Raw genomic sequence first — 19,964 nt, forward strand, 5'->3', positions numbered from 1 at the left:
AAAGTGTGGAGAGCTTCTTCAGGATGTAACAGGAGCACAGATGTGCTCACACTCTCACAGAGTCCGTTTCACAGCTGGGTGACCAAGGAGCGGTCAGCACTGGAAAGGCCAAATGGCGAAGTCAAAGGTCAAACCACAGAAAGCTGCACGTAAGGAAACTGGAGCAGAAGAGCATCAAGCGCATCGTACGCAGACATGCACGCACACACAGGCACACACTTTATTCAAGTCATCTCCAGCACTTTTGCAACTGCTGACCTTTTGCTCCAGATAAACAAAAGAGGGAGAGAACACACACACACACACACACACACACACACACACAGCCCCTCCATCAGCATGTTGGTCAGAGTTTGATGAGAGGCCAATTAGGACAACATGGGTGAAGATCAAAGCAGCAGCAGAGTGCAACAGACAGCCTTATCTTTCACATTATTCTTTGGAGGTGAGATTGTTAAACGTCAGCTTTCGCCATAAAACTTTGGACACGTGGAAAAGAAATTCAACAACACATTCAGAACACATAAGGTGTAATATACAGGAATATCCCACGGTGGGCTGGAATAAAACTGCTAAATTTAAGGTAATTAAAAGTAAGTGATAGTTGAGAATGAAATGATCTCCAATCCTGCAAACTTCAGATTTCTTAATTTTGTTTAACTTTTAAAAGGTATTAATACAGTTTTACCCTGACTTGTTAAATTAATTAAAAACTAAAAAATGTCACTACAATCTAACGGCTTATTCAGTGTTCAGTAGCTGCAGGATTAACATCCCAAAGTCATTTGCTGACTGTGTGACTGCTCCATTTGTACAAAAGTCCTAATAGCTTAATGTTGTGCTATTTATATTATGTGGGTATTGTCACGGTGGCCACTGTGGCTGCTGTTAAAAAAAAAAATTCAAACTCATTTAACCCCAGATTACGTAGTGAGGTTTTTTTTCTTTCTTTTTTTTCTAAATTCCCATGATTAAAAAAAAATAACAACCTCTTGATGATATTTGGGGGTTGAAGGGTTACAGGTGTTGAAATAAAATGTCCTAATTACATAGAGGTGACTGGAATAATGCATTACAAATTGGTGTTCTAGTTAGTGCTCTAATTACAGCAAAGTGGGTTTAGCAGCTATTTCCAAACATCCAATCACTACCTAATGTGACCTTTGAATAGTTGGACATTTGTATGTATGTGTTAGTTTCGCTTCTGGTGTTTCTTCATGTGGCTCAAAAGATAATGGGCAGTCTATTCTGAGAAGTAAAACAAATTGAATTACAGAAAAAAGTTGCTGTCTCCTGCATGCGTACAACTTCCAAGACATTAGGCTGGAAAGACATTAGGCTGGAAAGACAGAGCCATGTTGAGGTCTGTGTGAAATTCTTCATTTGGGTTTTGTTACCTTCTCAGGAATGAAGAGAAAAATCACTTGCTTGGTTAGTTTTGATACGCTGTGGAAATGCATGCAGGGTTTGTTTAATGATAAGCTGCATCCAATCTCAAACCTTGTTGCTTATACCAACAGCAGCCCGGCAACGGTGGTTAATTGTTTACCTAAATCAAATCAACATGTTTCAGTGATTTTTATTGCAGCAAACTGTGAAATTTCCCTTTGAATGGCTGTTAACGTCTTTGTCCTGTAATCTAAAGCAATCACGCTTGTTGTTGTAAAGCTACCTTCTTGCTTACTTTGTTATTTTACCTCAAATTACCTGCAACACACACAGAAGAGATCTTATCAGCACATTAAGATATGCTAACTCGGATGCATGGTCAGTGGTGCATGTTGGTGACCCCGAGTGAGCCTTGGCTTGCAGCCTAATTTCACGGTGCGATCCTTGCCGCGACACAATTCTCCTAAACTGTGAGTGTTTACAAGTGATCAGTGTTGGTTTTTTTTTGTTTTTTTCTTAAAGAAAACAGTACAGTACCCAAGTGGAAAACAGCAAGTTAAGGAATAGGATGAGGAGACATGTAGTACGGGACGAGAGGTGAGAAAGGTGACACTGTATCCACTCTGATGGATGGATGTTCACATACAGAGATGGTATCTTTAGGGCTAAATGACCTCTGACCCAACCAATAAGGCCTCACGTGAAGAAAACAACTTCAATGGCGTTTTTAAAGTAAGGAAATGGGGTCATGTGACAGAAATATTTGTGTGCGTGTGTGTGTGATGGAGGATAGTCTCAACAACAGTTAAAGAGATATACAGTCAGCCCACTGACCTTCCGTGAGTTCAAGCCTTCACTCTTCTTTCCTTTATTACCTTTTTTATCTTTACGTACAGTGGCTTACAAAGGTCTGAGCTCCTCTGTTCAGAGTTTCTGTTTCTCTGAATAGCTGAATGGATATAAGACGATAAATCTTCACTATGTATGATATTTCTATGTTAAGCAAAGGTCGGGGCACCCAGCATGCCCAGGAACAGCTCCTTTAGCAAGTTTTTCATCTTGCTGATAGTTCCTGTTTCTGGGATGAGTCTCTCAGTTCTTGATTGGGAGATTTTCATCCCTTCTTCCAGCGAAATGCTTCTAGTTCTGGGAGATTATTGGGCCATCCGACGAGTGCTGCTCTTTAGAAATGTCAGTATGCTTTTCCACACGTGTTCAGAGATGTTTAGTTCAGGGGTCTGAGGCACGTGGCAATGGAGTTGTGATTTTGATACATGTTTAGGATCAAAGCCCTTTAGCCCTTACAGAGTAATTACATTCTGAGAAATTTATAAAAGTTTGAGAGCTCAACTTTTCCTTATAAATGTAACAAAACTATTAGTTTTTTCAGATTGTTGAAAATATGTTACATCATCGATATAGCAGGATTCAAGATGAAATGTGTCAACATTTGCGATTATTGTGACATTAAGATGTTCTGATTAAGATGCAAGGAGAGCTGGAGCTAAACAGTTTGAGGCCACTGGAGCCAAAAACCAACAATAAACATAGCAAGTAATATATATAAGCGTAAGGAAAGGTTGAAGCATGGGAGCACCCTCTGCCCTCTCTGTCTCCAGCTAGTCTGCTTCAACATCTGGAGCTCGCATCAGCTCTCCTTAGAGACTGGCACTGTTGGAGAAGGGGATAAGAGCAGAGAGAGGAAGCAGCTACAATAGCAACAGAATGTAAACAAGAAATAAGAAGGACAGAGAAAAACAAGGACTTTCATTGTCTATGATCAGATTTTGGTTTATTTTATTTTTTTCAAAAGCCACTCAACATTATATATTGGTACTTTCCAAATATAGCTTAAATGCTAAATAGAGTTGAAGAGTAACTGTTGTTTGTGTTCATGCATCTGTGTCTGTGGCAGGTGTGTGTATGCGTGCGTGCGTTGTGGTGCTGATGATTTTTCCAGTGATCATCTTCACTGCAGAGCAAAGAGCACATGAAGGCTGGTTAGCTTCTGTGGCAAAACACTCGGTGTGGCAGGAAACAGAACAACCTGTGATCTCTGCAAAAACACTAATGGAAAACCTCTCTCAGATAGAAGCCGGTGTCGATACATAAAAGCACAAACGTGTGTTAGAATGTGTATGTTTTTCACATGTGTGGAGGATGGGGCTTTTTCTAAATAATTGATATTCTCAAAGCTTATACAGCCCAACCGATGCTCCCAAAACAAGAGTAAATGCGACGTACAGCTGCTTTTGCACCGATTAACTTGAGAACCACAGTCTTTCCTTTTCAGATAACAAGTGAGACTTCCCTTAGAAATGTGCAAACAATGCAAACTCGATCGCAAGCCTTAAGCTTTGAATAACGTAGTAGCAGCTTTTTTGACTTGAAAATAATTATCCCTTTCTTTCCAACTATTGATATTTGGTTTGATTTTATGTAAAAAACAAAACAACAAAAAAAAACTGCTATTGAAAGCTTCTCTTTAATCAAAATCTAGATCATACTGTGATCTTATGCACTACTTAAATGACGAGAGAACATCTGCTTGATGTTAGCTCAGTCACAGGAAGTACTCATATCAACAGTATAAAAAAAATTCACTGTTCTGTCTGAAATAATGAAAGAAAAATGTATTGAAAATGCATTCAGCAGCAGAGGTAGAACCCATCGGTTATCTAAATGTAGACACACTCATCTGCTAATACAGGTGTTCTTTAGGAACTAAACTAGGAACTAGAGATGACAGCTCTGTGACAATTCTGTCATGCTTTTGAACTGTAATGGCCTTAAATCTCTTCTCTGACAATCAATTCCACTGAGAATTGAGACTAAATGTTCCATGGTCATGTCTTGACTTTGTAATGAGCCTTAACTGACTCAACCTACAGTGGTAATTAAGAAGAGATTTAACTGGGTCAGCAGTCAGAAAATCATGTCAAACCCAAGTTTATAGATGTACCAATGAGAGAGGGGGTAGTGTGTGTGTGTGGGGGTGGGTGGGTGTGTGTGTGTGTGCAGGGGTGGGAGGTCACAGGGATGTTCTTGACTGTGTCATCTCCAGCAGCTGTTTCCCTCAAACCCTGCCTCGCCCGTTCCTCCCCCTCCCCACCCCATCGCTTCACAATGAAACTAATACAAAGGGACAGGAAGTGCCTCCCGTTAACTGGGGCCCAATCAAAGCCATCATTATTCCTGTGTCAGAATTTTTACAGGAAATAGCTTCTCAGAAAATATGCCAGCTGTGCAGGGAGTGCGGGATTATTGTCTTATCAGTCTTGTCTGGTTTTTTCTTTTTCTTTTTTTTTTTTTTTTTTCATCTATCAGTGACTGCTAACAAAAGGACACATAGACCCGTCACGACCACGTGCGCGACACACTGTCACTGCTGTGTGTTCACTAAGCAAACCAGGCACTGTGTTCTCTGGGGCTGGGTGGTTATTGTGCACTCAGTGAAAAGGGCTTTCCTGCTGTGCCTGCTCCGGCTTCTTTGGTTCCCACCCTTAACTGAACCGAGCAATTGTCTTTTAAAAGTCTACGAACGGGGCTGAGCCCAGAAAGCACACACACTCACACACACTGCAAGCTTTTCCAACTGAAGCAGCATCTGTAAGAGCGCTGCTCAGATTACAGCATAAACGGTGGGTTCAGGTGAAGCCTAACGTTTGCCAGATGCTGCGGTTGAGTCACCGGGAGGTTAGCCTAACACTGAAGTGTTGTTGTTGGTCAGGGAGGGTGGAATCATCTGCCTCCCTAACAAGAAGGGCACACATCTGGCGTGAACAGAAAAGCAGTTTATATGTATTTCCTTTAACGAGTGTGGATGACAGCACTGATGCTTTTGCTTATCAGCGATTATTCAAACGGCTGAATGCTGCTGTAATCTTGGGACTGATTTGTGTAGGGGCCCAAAAAAAGGTAGCTTCTCTGTTTATTTAATCCTCAGTTTGTCTTCTGTAATCCTTCTGTCTCTCTGAGGCCTTGCAGACGTCTGGAGGCCAATAATTAACTCAGTCACTCAACACGTTGACACAGGTGAGCACTACTCCAGTTGTTAAACAGTCATTATAAGGCTGTTGTGATGTGAAGGCACACACACACACACATGCGCGCGCACACGCACAACCTGACCTCTAACTTTGCCATAGCTAGTCTGTCACATTAGGCTGAAGCCTATTCAGTAACAAAATGCCACTGTTGACTGTTTTTAACACAGATTAGATAACGGAGATGTCCCATCTGTTCTAAACTTCCACACTTTTATCCTCTGCTTTTTAGCATAAAGCCACATCGAAGAGAAGATAGCATCCTTTGCCTTTTAGAATTACAATGGAGTATAATGGGTGTACACACACCTCTTTTAAACTGAGCTTTGTCAGGCCTATCTCTTGTTTAGACCCAAGGAGCTACTCTATGTCCTTCACAGGGAAGCTTATCCGTGGTGTTTGAAGTGCTCGTCCTTATCTGAAAGCACTGTGTTGAGGTCATGTGCCTGACCCAATAGTTCTAAATGCCTTCACTGAGCATCTGCCCCTTTTTGCATTTAAAATGTTGCTTCAACCAAACTGCATTGGTTTTACGAAACACAACACTGAGTTACTTTCCTATTTTGGAGATTATTCATAATGTTTCTGCCTTCATTTTGGAAGAATGACACAGTGCATATGAGGAGACAGTAAATATAGTGCTATGGTTGAGGCATACGATAAAGTTTCCTGTGTCTTTGAATTTGCAATGGCGTAGGTGTTCCCAAAGCTAACTAGGAACATTGTAGGTGTTATGTGGTTGTTAAAACTGAAAATAGCACAGCAACTTCAAAAAATGCAGGTAGCTGCTAAGGTGTTGGTGTGTTGCAACAGGCACCCATATGAAACAGGAGCCAGGACAGCCCGTTTGAGTAATACATCTATAAAGTGAGGGCCTACAAGATGTTGAACACCGCACAACAAGGTCAGAGATGGAAAAAAAAAAGGCAGGATGTTTTGAAGTTAATTTGATCCTATAATGTGATAATCAAACACAAAAAACATCGTTAGAATTACACATATGAAGAATGTACACTTAAAGGTGAATGTTTGATACAGTGTATTGAGATAATCCTGGTATGGCAACACATCATTTGGAATGAATGATTTACTGATGCCCTTTATGCAACAGTCAGGACAGTCCAGACTCTTCACTACTCAACCCAGTTCAGATCAAGTAAAGGGAAATTTGCTTTGTCCTGCTCAGATGTTAATTCAAATAGATTAAGAATAAAAAATCGGCCAGATCCACAGCCATTGTTGTGGGGGTTTTTTTTGCTTGTTTGTGTTTATCGCAGTCCCTGAGGGAATTTTTCAAAAAGAGTCTCAATTAACCAGAGTTGAAACTCTTCCTGAAAAGAGAGTTTGTTGTTGCCTTGAGCAGCACAAATGGAATTTTATTCATTTCATAAACTATGGCGATTCCATAGGAGGAGCCAAGCCTTTAATGAATCGTTTTCTACTTTGTCCAACTCGTAGTTGGTCCAAAAAAGCCACAGACAGGAAATCTGTTCAATTTTTTCATTGCTGTCTCTGAAATCCAGGGAGTAAGTCAGGAACATTGGTGTTATTTTGCATACCAAGCTCAATTTTTGAAAAATGCCAGAACAGCTTTCTACCACCGATTAAAAATGTAGAAACTTTCCACAAAAATATCCTAAGAAATGTGTTTGTCCAGTTGTCTCCTGCAGGTTAGACTCTTGTTATGCTCTATATACAGGATTATCCAAGCAGAGTTCTTACATGCACACAGTATTTTAAACATGTTACTCCTTTACAGAAGTCCCTTCTTTGGCTCAGAGCACAGCATAGAATTATTATTTTCTCAAGCTTCTCTATGTGTAATGAAATGTCATGTGTAAATAAAATTCCCCTTGCCATTTTTTTAAACTGTGTGTGTTAGTATCATTTTCATTGTGTTGCCGTATCAGTGACATACTTGTTCTTTTTTAAGCCTAAGTGCTTCAAGTTTGTGAGAGCTTCCCTCCAAAGGCAGTTTTCCTCTTTTGGCCATTCTGGGGAATTAGAGGAAGCAACATTTTTAGAAATCTGGAGTGGCTTTGAGCATCCACTTTGGCCAGACTCCTAACTGACTGGGGCTAGGATATTCTCAGTAATTACAGAGTAACCAGGGAATGTTAGCAGGAAATGTCCATAATACAATACACACAGTCCAGACATAGCTAAACAAATATATGAATTTCCTGGTAGTGTTACTCTCTTTGGGAGTGACTCATGCTTGTGTTACTTACGTTTTTATTCTCAAGAGTAGTAGTTTGTATCGACTTTCAGGGATTTTTTAGGTTTGTAAGCATTTGGACCAGCAGTGACTAGGGTGCAAAGGGTCGCAGAGCGGGAGGATGGTGTCTTAAAGTCTGCGTCGGGGTATAACAGTTTTAGCAAACTAGAACAGCGAGAAGTTAAAAAATCTCCCACAACCTGAAACCACCGTCAACTTGGCGGCCATGTTTTTGATGGTTTCACACTCAAATGGAGAGCTGACCAAATGGCAGTGTCCATCCCATTATGATGTTCACACGCTTAAAGCGAGTCTGAAGGAAATTGGCATGGTAATAATTAGGAGGGGTGTGAACGTACAGAAAACTAAAATCACCCTCAAGAGAGTATAAGTCATTCTAACTGGATAAATGCAGGTATACATACTGTATATCTATATATCTACTGTATATGCAACTACATGATTGCTAAAATGGTCAACAGTCCAGTAGCCAGGTTGTGTTTTGTGTTTGACTGGTTATAGAGCTTAGTAGTGTCTCGAAGAGTTTATAATCAGGTCACTGAGAGCCCAGACCTCTTTGCTCCCACTCTGCCCCCTCCGTCTGGAGGGCTCCGCCAGGGGTGACCAAGAGGGATGCCACTGACCCAGATTAGGAGAGGGTAAGTGTTGTATGACTGTGTGTGGAGGAGTGGGGGGGGGGATCAGCTGTGTATCATGTCTCAGTCCGCATCGTTTCAATTCATTAGTAGCACGAGGAGCAGACACAAGAAACGAGGAGGGGTGGCAACCATGTGTGTTGGGGGTGGGGGACAGAGGAAAGAAGAATACAACATCAGTGACAGACGGAGAAAGTCACTAGATTTCTAGACTTACTTGACCTAGAAACACATGACACACACACAGGTGCAAAGATACTCACCAGGGACCACATTGGCCCTTATGAAGCCTGACCAGCTGAACCTCAGCAGCAGTTAGTCCCGTCTACATCTTTGTTTCCCTCAGTCTAACTCTTTCTTCAACAATCTGAATTTCTTTCCACTGTCTGTCTCTTCTCCTCAAGTCTGTCGCTTAGTCATTTACCACTGAAATTTTCTCTGCTTCTGTTCTCTTCATTGGACTACTCAAGATCAAGATCCCCCAAACTAATTTCCTGATTGTATCTTACTCCCACAGTCTCTGTCTCCTCCTCACAGATGCAGACGTGAACTCGTGAGATACGTTTAGAAAATAAATTTGGCCTTGATCACCTCAGCCAGCATATGTTGGCCAGTTCAAATTGAAAAAAAAAAAATCTTCATCTAACTTATCAAAGCTGTTGGGACTGGATTATTTACGTTTTACTGTACTTGCCTCCTTCCACAGCAACTTGCAAGCTTCTTCGCTGTCTAGGATGTCTTAGAAATTCTGAGTTTAGAGGCCAAGGTTTGGAGTATGCTGAACCGGATTTGAATCCCTCTTTGAAAGACTCTTTATTTACAGGCCGCACTGTGTGGGATCTCATGAGGCATGCACCCAGACAGGCCTTCTCCTTAAATGCAAGGTCATAATTCTAGTTCAAGTGAGTTTAAAGTGTTTTCACCACACATGCAACTAAAACAGCAGGAGGAGCAGCAATTACACAAGAGCATTTGTAGAAATAATTGCACGGTCTTCATCTGGTAGTAATCTACAAACTAGTGCATGCATCTTGATTTTGGTTAGAGTCAAGAATGTAGCTCCACAACAGACTGCGGATTCTTCTCTTGCAGTGTGGAGACAGCGAGCCACTTTGTTTCCGTGCTGTCTTACTCATTTTGTAGTTTTCAGAAAAGTTGACTTGCTCTGGAGGACAGATTTCTACATGACTCAGTTTGTTGATCCGAAATGACCTCACTAGATTTTAATTCAAAGCCTGCTCCAAGCCGCCTGGGAGGAATGATGGAAGGTGTTGTGACTAATCAGATCACACTCGCCTACACCAACCGGCCACAGCAACAATCCCCAAGAGTGGCCTTGCTTACGCACAGCCAGATGTTTATCCTCACTGGATGGCTACAGCATAAACCAACTGTTCCAGTCAGGTGATGAAAACGACAAAACAATAGTGTGACCTGCACCTGGCAGCGTCTCTCTTGGCCTATGCTCACTGAACAGTATACTCAGCTTGTTTTGCCCCTATGTGGCGGCCATGGACTTTATGGCCTTCTGTGGGTTGAGTCCCACCTGCTATACAGTTTCACAGCTTTAGTCCTGCTTGGGGAGAGCGGTAAAATCTTCACATTCAAGGACACGGACAGGGCCACCTGACAACATGATAATATCAACAGCACAGTTCCCACAATGAGCTGGCTGAGGAAGAAATCATTAACTCGTGACCAACCCCTGCCAGGTGTTATAATTCAAATGAAAGCTGCACATTTCTAATATGTAAAAGGATGCTGCTGTTTCTGTTTCTTGTTTAATGGGGCATGTTAGTTATTGGAAATCATGACATTTGGCATTAACTGTAACAGACAGTTATAAGTGGTTCTTATACAGTGGCAAATCAAAGATCTTAAGGCCCTTTTTATGCATTCTGTCCATACTCAGAAAACTAGAATAAAAATATTAGTGTATCCAGACATTATTAGCCTGAGGGGGGAAATATGTCTTTATTACATAAAGATTTTGTCACCAGCTTGATTTGGCAGAAACAGCCTTGCCCCTATGTGTCCAAACTATGTTGCAGTGGCACTTTTAGTTTCTTTGTACACATACTTTATATTTTAGTATAGCAAGTCTCAGTGTCATAAACATGAAATTGTTCGAAACCTAAACAGCAGAGATTAAAAAATATTGATTCTCCTTTAGAAAGAGTGCCTCTTTGTCACGGATAGCACATAGCGGTTGAATAAATCAAATATTCACATGCATGTCAGTTAATATCCTGACACATTAGGTGCACTCTCATCTCCAAATCTTGACAGATATTTATTCACAAGCTTCAAGGAGAGATTGTTTGATTAAGAACAATCGGCCAATACAAAAAGAAAAACAGGGTGCGTAAAATGTCATGTCACTGCCTGGGTCACGAGGAACAAAAGCTTGGGCTCTGCAGCTCTGTAGGCTGTCAAAGCTGACGGAGAAGACTGAAGCCCCTTTGATGAAGGACAGGGTGAAAACACTGAGCGGAGGAGGAGGAGGAATCCTGCGCGCGCACAAACACACACACATCAAGCATTACAAAGAATTAAGTTTCACTGCTTTTCTTGCTACTCAATTATCCCCTCATGATGGACCTGCACTTGTGGATGAAAAAGATACTCCTCTATGTACAACACTGGCTCTCCACATGACAGTTTGGCTCTCCTCCTGCTCCCTCCCTCTGTCTCCTCTCACAAGATGGCCCTCATTACTCCACACTCTGCCCCGTTGTTACTAGAAATAAAAGGACACAATTTGTTTGTCCTGAGAAAAGGTGTTTGAGACATAAAAATGAGTGGAGGACTGAAAACCCCTTCAGCGGCAAGGGAAGCACCTATTTATTAATGAGCTGGGCTGGTGTTCAGGATTACTGTCATAAAATTATATTTTCCTCATCGGGGGTGGCCATAAATAAAATATCGTGGAATCAAATTTAATTGGGGAAAAGAGGGGGGAAGAGGAGGGGGTGCTGCTAATTATGCGTGACGATTGTTGATGGCTTGATTGTCTGCGTCCAGCTGCACGGAGGAGCAGGGAGAGGGAGAGGGAGGGCGGGGAGAGAGGCAGACTCACTGACGCCGGCCTCGGAATTCTCCCATCCATTGAAAGAGAGACCCGATTGTGTCCGGGCCCTTTCCGACAAGCACCTGATCCCTGCCCAGACACACTGGTGCGAGTGTGTGTTCCGCACAGATTTACTCACTGAGAAGTCTGGAATCTGCAGGCGCTGGTTTGGCTAGAGGTTGGCCTTTTTTCCCTAGAAATGCTTCATAATTCCTGAAAAGTACTGAGAATTTGCGAGCAGCGCGTTCCATGGATCATGAAACGAAAATGTGTGATTTCTACATCTCAACGTGGAGGCCTGCAATATCAAATCTTTGCTGACCCCCTGTCCCAGTCAAAGTTTGATCTGTAAAGTCAGCAAATGCAACTCTTTTCCCAAAAGATCTGGGAAATCTGAAGCAATATTTGTCCTTCTCTTGACATATTTAAGAAAGCTATTTAAGGTCAAAGTCTTGTTTGGATACCCGGCGCCACTCACATAATATATCTTTAAAGCAGCGCTGGATCGAAGTCCTGTCTCACGGTTCAATATTATGGTTTGCTCTAAAGTGAGGTCGTTGAGTGACTTGTCACGCAGGGTCAGTGGTTATGAGGAGGTGGGAGGGGTGACATTGGGAAGGCAGTTGTGGCTCGAACATCTGTTAAACCTCTGTATAACTGGGGTAGCTCCAGCCGTGCGCATTTACGCACACTTGTGGCCAAACTGAAGATAAGAGTATGGTGTTGCTTTAACTTTGTGTCATACTTAATCCAGTGTTGCTGCCTGTGAGGCAATACACTACTCAACCAGTTGCTAGTTTTGTCATAATTACAATAACATTACTCAACAACGGGAATAGTTCACTCCCTCTGAGTGGGTGAGACTTTCATTGGTTGCAACACCAGGTCTACTATTCTGGCACGATGTGTGCTACTGTATAAAACTTTTCCTTTACTGGACAGTATAATTTAGCCCCCCATTTATTTGTCTGGCTTTGATAACAGTGGTATGTTTATTGTGTTAAACCGTCACTTTTCATCAAGAGACTGGAGTGTATTCATCATTTACAAAAAGATGTGGAGTATTTGCAAAGTTTTAACAGTTCATTTCACTTAGTGCAACTACATGCTCAAGGAGAGAAGCGTGGAGAAAAGGGGGTGGATAGAGTCCTAAATTCATGAGTGACAGAACCGGTCAGCCAATTGGATCTCTGAGCGCCTGTGTTTCTCTCCCCTCATATGGTTCACGGGGGAGGGAGGGCCGTCTGCCAAAGAGGGGAGTGCGCGTCGGGGTGAATGGATGACGTCGGGAGGCTGGCGCCAGCATGTCTGGGACTGGCGCGTTAGATCAACACAGCTGGGCCGGGATAGGACACACAGCTGGCTCAGGCCTGCATTCCTCCACAAAACAGGATTGTGAGAAAAGGGGAAAATAAGACCCAAATAGGAGCAGAACGGGACGTGCTTTGATGTAAACTAAAAGGGAGCAGCGTTTGGAATTGTTCAAAAGTAACTTTTATGACACTTTCATACAGAGGTGGTTAGATTTTGGCAGTAAGTGATTTGACGGTTTAAGCGCACATTTTCTTAATATTATGGGAGAATGAGACATATTTAATTACTCCCAACAAAAAGGATAAAGAGGCTGAATAGGCCTGTAGACTCTCCTTGCATTCATAGCCAGCCTATAAGCTCCCAGATGACTGCTATTGAATTGGTTATTATAGAAATAACCTGGTTTTCAGTTGACCTTTTACCCATATTGCACAAGTTTTTTACATGTTCTTTTTGTTCTAGCATTTTTATAGCTCAGGGTGTTCTAAAATGTGGAAACCCGTGAAATTTAATAAATGTTTTGCAACAAAGAGATTCATTATTGTGGAGTACTTAGATAGACCGAAGAGCAGTCAAACAAGCAGCAAAGCCTTAAAAAGGATAGTTGTTACACTGATGAGTCAAAGTGGAAAAGAAACAAGTCAAATCAATAAATGAGCAGATGTTCACCTTGCTGTTCCTCTCAGTTAAAAACTATTTATACTAAAAGTAAGCTTATGTTACTGAGGGGGGGCTGGGGTCCTTCTACGCTTCCAACGTATCGTACTTTGGAAACTTTATCTGGTTTATATAATTACCACTACCTGAAAAATAGCTAACTTATTGACTGACAATCTCCTTCGGGCATCCCATCCTAATTTCCTCATTCTTCCCAGCCTTTCCACAAGGTGACCTCAGCCAATGAGACGGTGCATGTTTTTTTACACTGACCAATCAAAAGACGATGCGAGAAAAGGGGCGTCTTCAGGCGCGCAGTGTATAAAAACCAAAACTGTACTCTTCTGTCACAACACTGTAGCTTGTTCAGGACAGTAACTGGCAGACCCGAGAGAGAGGAGAACCGAGGTACAGCTTACATCCAAACAGTCAGCGACTTTTGCCATCGTTTTCACCATGAAAGCCATCAGTCCCGTCCGCTCTGCGAGGAGCTGCTACAAGGCCGTGTGCTGCATTTCGGAGCAGAGTCTCGCCATCAGCCGGAATAAACACTCATGTGTGGACGAGCCGGTGAGCGCGCTGTGCGACATGAACGACTGCTACTCCAAGCTGAAGGAGCTGGTTCCGAGCATCCCGCAGAACAAGTCGGTCAGCCAGGTGGAGATCCTGCAGCATGTTATCGACTACATCTTCGACCTGCAGATCGCGCTGGAGGCAGAAGACACGGCCGCGCCAGAGATGGTTTTGTCAATAAAGGTGAGGGGAGATGTGGGCTGCTGGCTGGACTCGTGCTTGTCCTTCAACATCCTCAGACACTGACCTTTACTAATTGTTGTTCTCATGTGATCGTGAGTGTAATCTGATCCGAACTGAAGTCCATTTTCTGTGCATTCGGTAAAGTTTAGTGCGCTTCCCCTCGCAGCATGCATCTCTGCTTACATACTGACATTCTACCCAGAACGTTTGCGGTGCAGAAGCAGATAATGATCTCAGATATAAATCTAGGATGTTCTTAAATGAGTTCGAATCATGCTACTGCCGGCTGCTAAAACTATTTGTCTTTCTTGCTCCTCATTCAGACGGCGGACATTACTCGCAATTTCTCCAAAGAAGAAGGGCGGTTGTGCCATTAGGATGAGGATGACACATTGTGGTACGTATTTATCCTTCAGTCTATTCTAAGATCTTCCTTATCTCATACAGTCTTAAGACAAATGTCTTAAAATATATTAAGGTCATCTGTCTTGGTAATGCACTCAAAGAAACACAGATCATGCAGTTAGTCGTTTATAGTTTGCTAAATCGATGTGATTTTAGCTCTTCAAGTGAAATGAATTAGAGTAAAACCTCGTGTAAGCATTGATGTGTTTAGAGGGGGGGGGCTCTTCCTTTGCGCCACATTCACCATGCTTCCAATTAGACAGGCCAGTGATTGTGAGGCGGATCCATTGCTATCTGCCTGGGGTTAATGAAAGTTCCATGCTAGGCGCCAGTCTGTCTGCTCCCCTCTGTAGGGAGGGAGGGAGGGAGAGATCTGACTTCACTTTTCTTCCTTTCTCTCCATGCAGGTGCAGGGAAACACATGTCTCCACTTCACTCCGGGCAAGAGGACAAGAGGGGCAGAGAGGGTGGGATAGGTATTCCGGAGAGAAGGAGAAGACAGAGGAGGAGGGTTTAAAGGAAAAAAAAAAAGAAAAACAAGGACTGTTTCCTAGATGAGTGGGGATCAACAGCAGTGCATGAGCAAAAAAAAAAAAGAAGAAGAAGAAGAAGAAGAAAAAAAACAGAGACTCATTCTTTGGCTCCTGGACAGACAAATCAACACACCAAAGCAGAAGCCAGGATTTGAAACTGAAAGCAACCAACTCTGTATGTCTTCCTCACAAAGCTGGGATTCCATATAGATAGAAGTAGAAATATTGGTACACTGCCCTTTTATTTCCGTTTATTTTTGTAACTCATTCCAAACAGACTTTTTTGTGAGTTGATCTCCTCTCCCATCCTGAACCAATCTCCAACAAGCCTTGTATCACCTCACATAACTATCACCCCCAAAACAACGGTTCCACGTGATCTGGATTCTGTTCATATTTAGGCATGTGTACGTATCTGCTGTGGGTATGTAAGGTGCAAGTCATTTTTGGATGTCTGTATTTTTTTTTCATGGGAGTTTTCTTTGTTTTATTCCAAACTCTATACTAGAGTTAATTATACATGTTTGTAGGGATTGTGTTATTTCTACAGACAACGTGTTATGAGTTTCATAAACTCTTTATAATAAAGTAAGTTTGCTTTGTATGTATGTTACGTAATGAAATAAAAAATAATGATGTGAAGCAGCTTGGCTGGTGTGGAGTATTTAGGGGGAAACAATGAATGAGTTTGAACTGGCGGCAGAAGATTCGGGTGACGCTGACATGACATTTTGGCTCTGGATGACAACAAAGTGCTGATACAACAGGATGTATTCAGATGAATCTTGAGGTTGAGTGGTTGGAAATCAAACAAAGGGAGTTTCCTGTGACTGTCTCTAGTTTTCCAGTGAAAGAGTAACAGCCAGTTTAAGTAAATCAAAACTTCCTACATGGTGAAGAAGTTGATTAACCTGACATGGCTGTTCATAAGTCAATTTAGTCGTTATTAACAATTGTGACACAACAGCACGTGAACTATGTCATCTAAGCCTAGGAAAGGTCCAATAACACATGTGCACTGGGAAATATCACTGTCGTCTCAGGAGCTGAACAACCCAATTTACCTTTTGGATTAATCTGGAAATCTGCACTTGTATGTTATACAGTATCACTGGTGCATCTGGATCACTAGTCACACTGAAGTTTTCTGATGTTACAGCTCCTCTTTTGATTTGAACTTTTACCAAATAATAGCAGAAAGTAAATAGATAAATAAAACAAAAAAACTCCCAAAATTGTGTTCTCCACTTTGTTGAAGACTTGAAGACTTGAACATGATGACCCAGATATAACCCTCACGCTGCTGCCAACAGTGAAATTGCAGCTCCATCTAGTGGCTAAAACGAGTTACAGGCCAGATCCATTTTCAAGGCAGCGGGAGACCTCAGACATACACTCAGCACACTTCTGGCAGAAAAACATCTGAAGATGGTAAAACAAAATTATAAATTCGTGAACTTCCTAATTTCCATTATGTTTGGAAGTCATTTGCATTGTTGTTAAGACTGTTAAAGGGTGGTTTAACTTTTAGATCATTTCAAGGACGTGAGAGCTGGTTCGCTTTATTTCAAGTTCATTTAAATCTATTCAACCTTTATCTAACCAGGGAAAAGAATTGTAAAAAAAATTGAATAAATAAATCTCTCTTGTAATAGCATCCTGGTCAAGAAAAGTTGTTGGTCAGTTTAGCAGAAATAATGCAACAATGCCTACAAACTATACACAAAGTAATATATACGCACAAATATCCTATAAATGAACAATAAAATAGAAATATAAATAACCAGATATATTTGCCTCCAGAATGTAAATCATTTGACTGAATTAGTTTAGTGGTATTGGCTCCTTAAGAATCAGGTGATTTTGCAGCTGAGTCCAAGCAGGAGCGGGAACACATTTATTTTTCCTAAATCAGAATTGTCATTTTTCACCTCACTTTCAAACACATTGGTTTCAGTATCTGCAGAAATGGATGCAAACAAACAAATTCTGTGGAATGGGACACAAACGAAAAATTCAAAACAGTTCAGTAACCAAGTAGGCTTCCATATGAGGGCACATGGGACGCCAACAAAAAAAAACAAGACAAGCTTTAGTTAAAAATTTCAAAGATAAGTCACAGTCTTGTGGAATAATGTTCTATTAATAAAGGAAATGTGAACAGAGCTCTATAAAAAACAGAATGCAGAGCATCAGTTTATTTACAGATGATGAAATAAAGCGCATAGAGAAAATAAGACTCTACCTACACTAAAACATGGTGGAGGTTCTATCATGCTGCACAGCTGCTTTCATGCGTCTCGTACTGGAGGTATTGAACGTTTCAAAGAAGTTGTGAAATCAAAACATTACCACAACGTACTACACAGTTTCAGAAAGCTACTGTAGGAGCTTGAACACATCGCGACAGAACAGTGTCAGTAACTCAAACCAGCTAACAGATGAAAGAAGCCTTTAAGGCTGCCATTACTGTCCAGGGTTCTGTAGACAAATATCAGCCAAGAAGTGTGTCCACGGTACATTTTCTGTCTGATTTATGTCCTCAGTAGACTTTGGACATTTCCTTGAAATTTTAACAAAGTCGGATCATTTTGCATATATTTCTGAAGATTTTGAAAATTCTAGGCCTTAAATCCAGGAGCGTCGAGGTTTCAGCCACTTCTTGTTTTAAACTCACCTGGGAAGCAGCATTTCTGTATGCCTTGCAGGTGCCTGCAGCTATTTCCAGACATCCTGAATTCACTGCATCGCAGAGAAACGTGTTATCGAGTGTCTGGTGGTCACATACTTTCCACTGAAAGAGTATCATGAAAGGAAAAGGGGGACGCTATCCTTGGAGCAACTGGAAGAGAATGGTGAGACCTAAACAGCGTTTGACATAATATTTTATCTGCTTCATGCAACAACAAACCAAAACCAATGTTTATGGCCAAAGAAAAGATGACCAGATGCCAGTTCACACCACAAGATGGGGTCGTTGGATGAGGATGAAGCTATGTGTGCTCTACTAACTTCCACACTAAACACAAGATGAGCTCCTCTTTATGAGTTGAAATAAATTCCTGTAAGGGAAGAGAAAATCCAATTATTCTTAATAGTGTTTTAGAAATGAAGAAATCAAACAAACAAAGTCTATCGTCATTAACGTTTAACACTGTTTTTCTCTTTGTGGGGCACCAGAGTGAGTTTATGTGCACATGCTTCCACATTTAAATCATATGTGTACTTTGTATATGAGGGTGAGGGCTTCTATCTGTTTGGAACACCCAGTTTCTGGACAGAATTCCCTTGCTTCAAAGCACAGAAGTTTCAGTAACTAAAAGAAATAAATCCAAACAAACTACTTCTGTAAAGTTGAATACAAACACAGAATCAATAACAACTGCAACCTTTCAGTTAGTTCAGTTTGGACAACAGAACAAATGCAGCGAACCGTCAGAAAGTTTTGCCTTTGCTTAGTTTACAGTGCCCACGTGACCCTGGTTCAACAATGCGTGATGATTTTCACCACATAAAAAGAGTCACACTTCTTAGTTTCTTTTTCTCTGGAGCGAAGACAGTGGAGTAGCTTACGAGCGCCTGAAATAACGATTTAAAAAGGAATTTCAAAGGCAACAAGGCAATCACCGGAGATCTTGAACTCTCTCCTTCAAAGAGAGACTTGACTGGTTTGTACCAGTTTCGAAAACTCAAAAACACAAAACACCAGAGTACAAAAAGGGATTGACTCTGCCCTCTTCAGTGTTCCCTTGTGCTCATATTTCCCAGTTTGAAGGCCCTCAAAAGAAATTGGTACAGAATTGTGGATGAGAACTATATTTTGTACTCTGAGTCTTCTTTCAATAAAAAAAAATTTAATAATCTTTTAACATAATTTATGTACATATATGGCATACAGTGTCATATTCACAGTATGAGACAGATCAGGTTTATTAGTACAGCTTCAGTGTATTTTTTCCCACATACCAGCATCCTCACCCAGACCAAGCTGTCTCTTTTTATACAAAGGCCTCAAGATCAGTTTTAAAGGGAAACTGTGTATGACAACCTCAGATCAGTCCCGGTTCATGCAGCCTAAATAAAAATGAATCTGAGATGTCATTATTTTTGCTTGTGCAATATAACTAATGTTAAAAGAGGAAGAAACAGGGCAGAGGTTATGTAAAATCTAGTCAAAGTTCTGGTTGTCTTTCTTGTCTTCAATGTTTCTTCGATGTTGCAATTATACGTCTGAAACTAAGTGAATTTCTTTACTAACTTTTCTAACAAATTATTATTAACTTTTTATCCAATGTATATTGTAGGAAACTGTCAGCCTTTCCCTTCAACCCCAGACCTTCAAACGCTTAAAGTCAGAGCTACAATTCAGAGTGAACAACAAGTACATTTGATTCATCGTGACCACAGAACAATTTAAGATAAGACTGAGCCCTCTTCAAATGTAGTTCAGATCGAGGCATGACAATTGGGCTTGCTTGGGTTGGGCATTGACATTGTCTTGGCCAAAGGGGGTCATAGTCATATGGCTTGGGTTGGTCGCTGCGCTTGGGGGAGGGGGTGTTTTCTTTCAATATCTCTTGAGAGCCAATAGCAAGAGTGGTACTGAGTGAATCCAATTATCATTTACAGACTATCCACAGCAACACCTTGCAGCAGGCCACAGGAAACTTCCGCAACACTGAAATATGAACGTAAAGAATAAATCTAATCTATAAAGAGGAGATCCTCAAGGATGAAACATTGTACTTATACACATAACCTTTATTTACATTTTTCTCCAACGTTTCCCTAAATGTCTTTCTTTCTTTCTTTCTTTCTTTCTTTCTTTCTTTCTTTCTTTCTTTCTTTCTTTCTTTACACATAAATGTTGACTAGAACTGCTGACTGTTGACTAGAAGAGCAATTTCCCACTGAAACGGT

The 19,964-nt window shown here is 41.3% G+C and overlaps 1 protein-coding gene across 1 annotated transcript; it reads left to right on the plus strand.

The window, feature by feature from the left end:
• The first annotated feature begins 13,689 nt into the window (after nt 1–13,689).
• Nucleotides 13,690–15,116, plus strand: id3 (inhibitor of DNA binding 3). The gene is made up of 3 exons (XM_072365119.1): nt 13,690–14,106; nt 14,430–14,503; nt 14,919–15,116. Exons 1-2 carry the CDS (start codon nt 13,807–13,809, stop codon nt 14,481–14,483), a joined length of 354 nt encoding a protein of 117 aa, XP_072221220.1. The 5' UTR covers nt 13,690–13,806; the 3' UTR covers nt 14,484–14,503; nt 14,919–15,116.
• The last annotated feature ends 4,848 nt before the right edge of the window (nt 15,117–19,964 follow it).

The sequence above is a fragment of the Leuresthes tenuis genome, unplaced genomic scaffold (assembly GCF_036924035.1).
Source record: "Leuresthes tenuis unplaced genomic scaffold, fLeuTen1.0.hap1 SCAF_15, whole genome shotgun sequence".
NCBI lineage: Eukaryota > Metazoa > Chordata > Actinopteri > Atheriniformes > Atherinopsidae > Leuresthes > Leuresthes tenuis.

Coding starts and splice junctions, on each gene's coding strand:
- id3 (XM_072365119.1), top strand. CDS start 13,807: ATGAAAGCCATCAGTCCCGTCCGCTCTGCGAGGAGCTGCTACAAGGCC. Junction 14,107..14,429: donor AGATGGTTTTGTCAATAAAG/GTGAGGGGAGAT, acceptor CTCCTCATTCAG/ACGGCGGACATTACTCGCAA.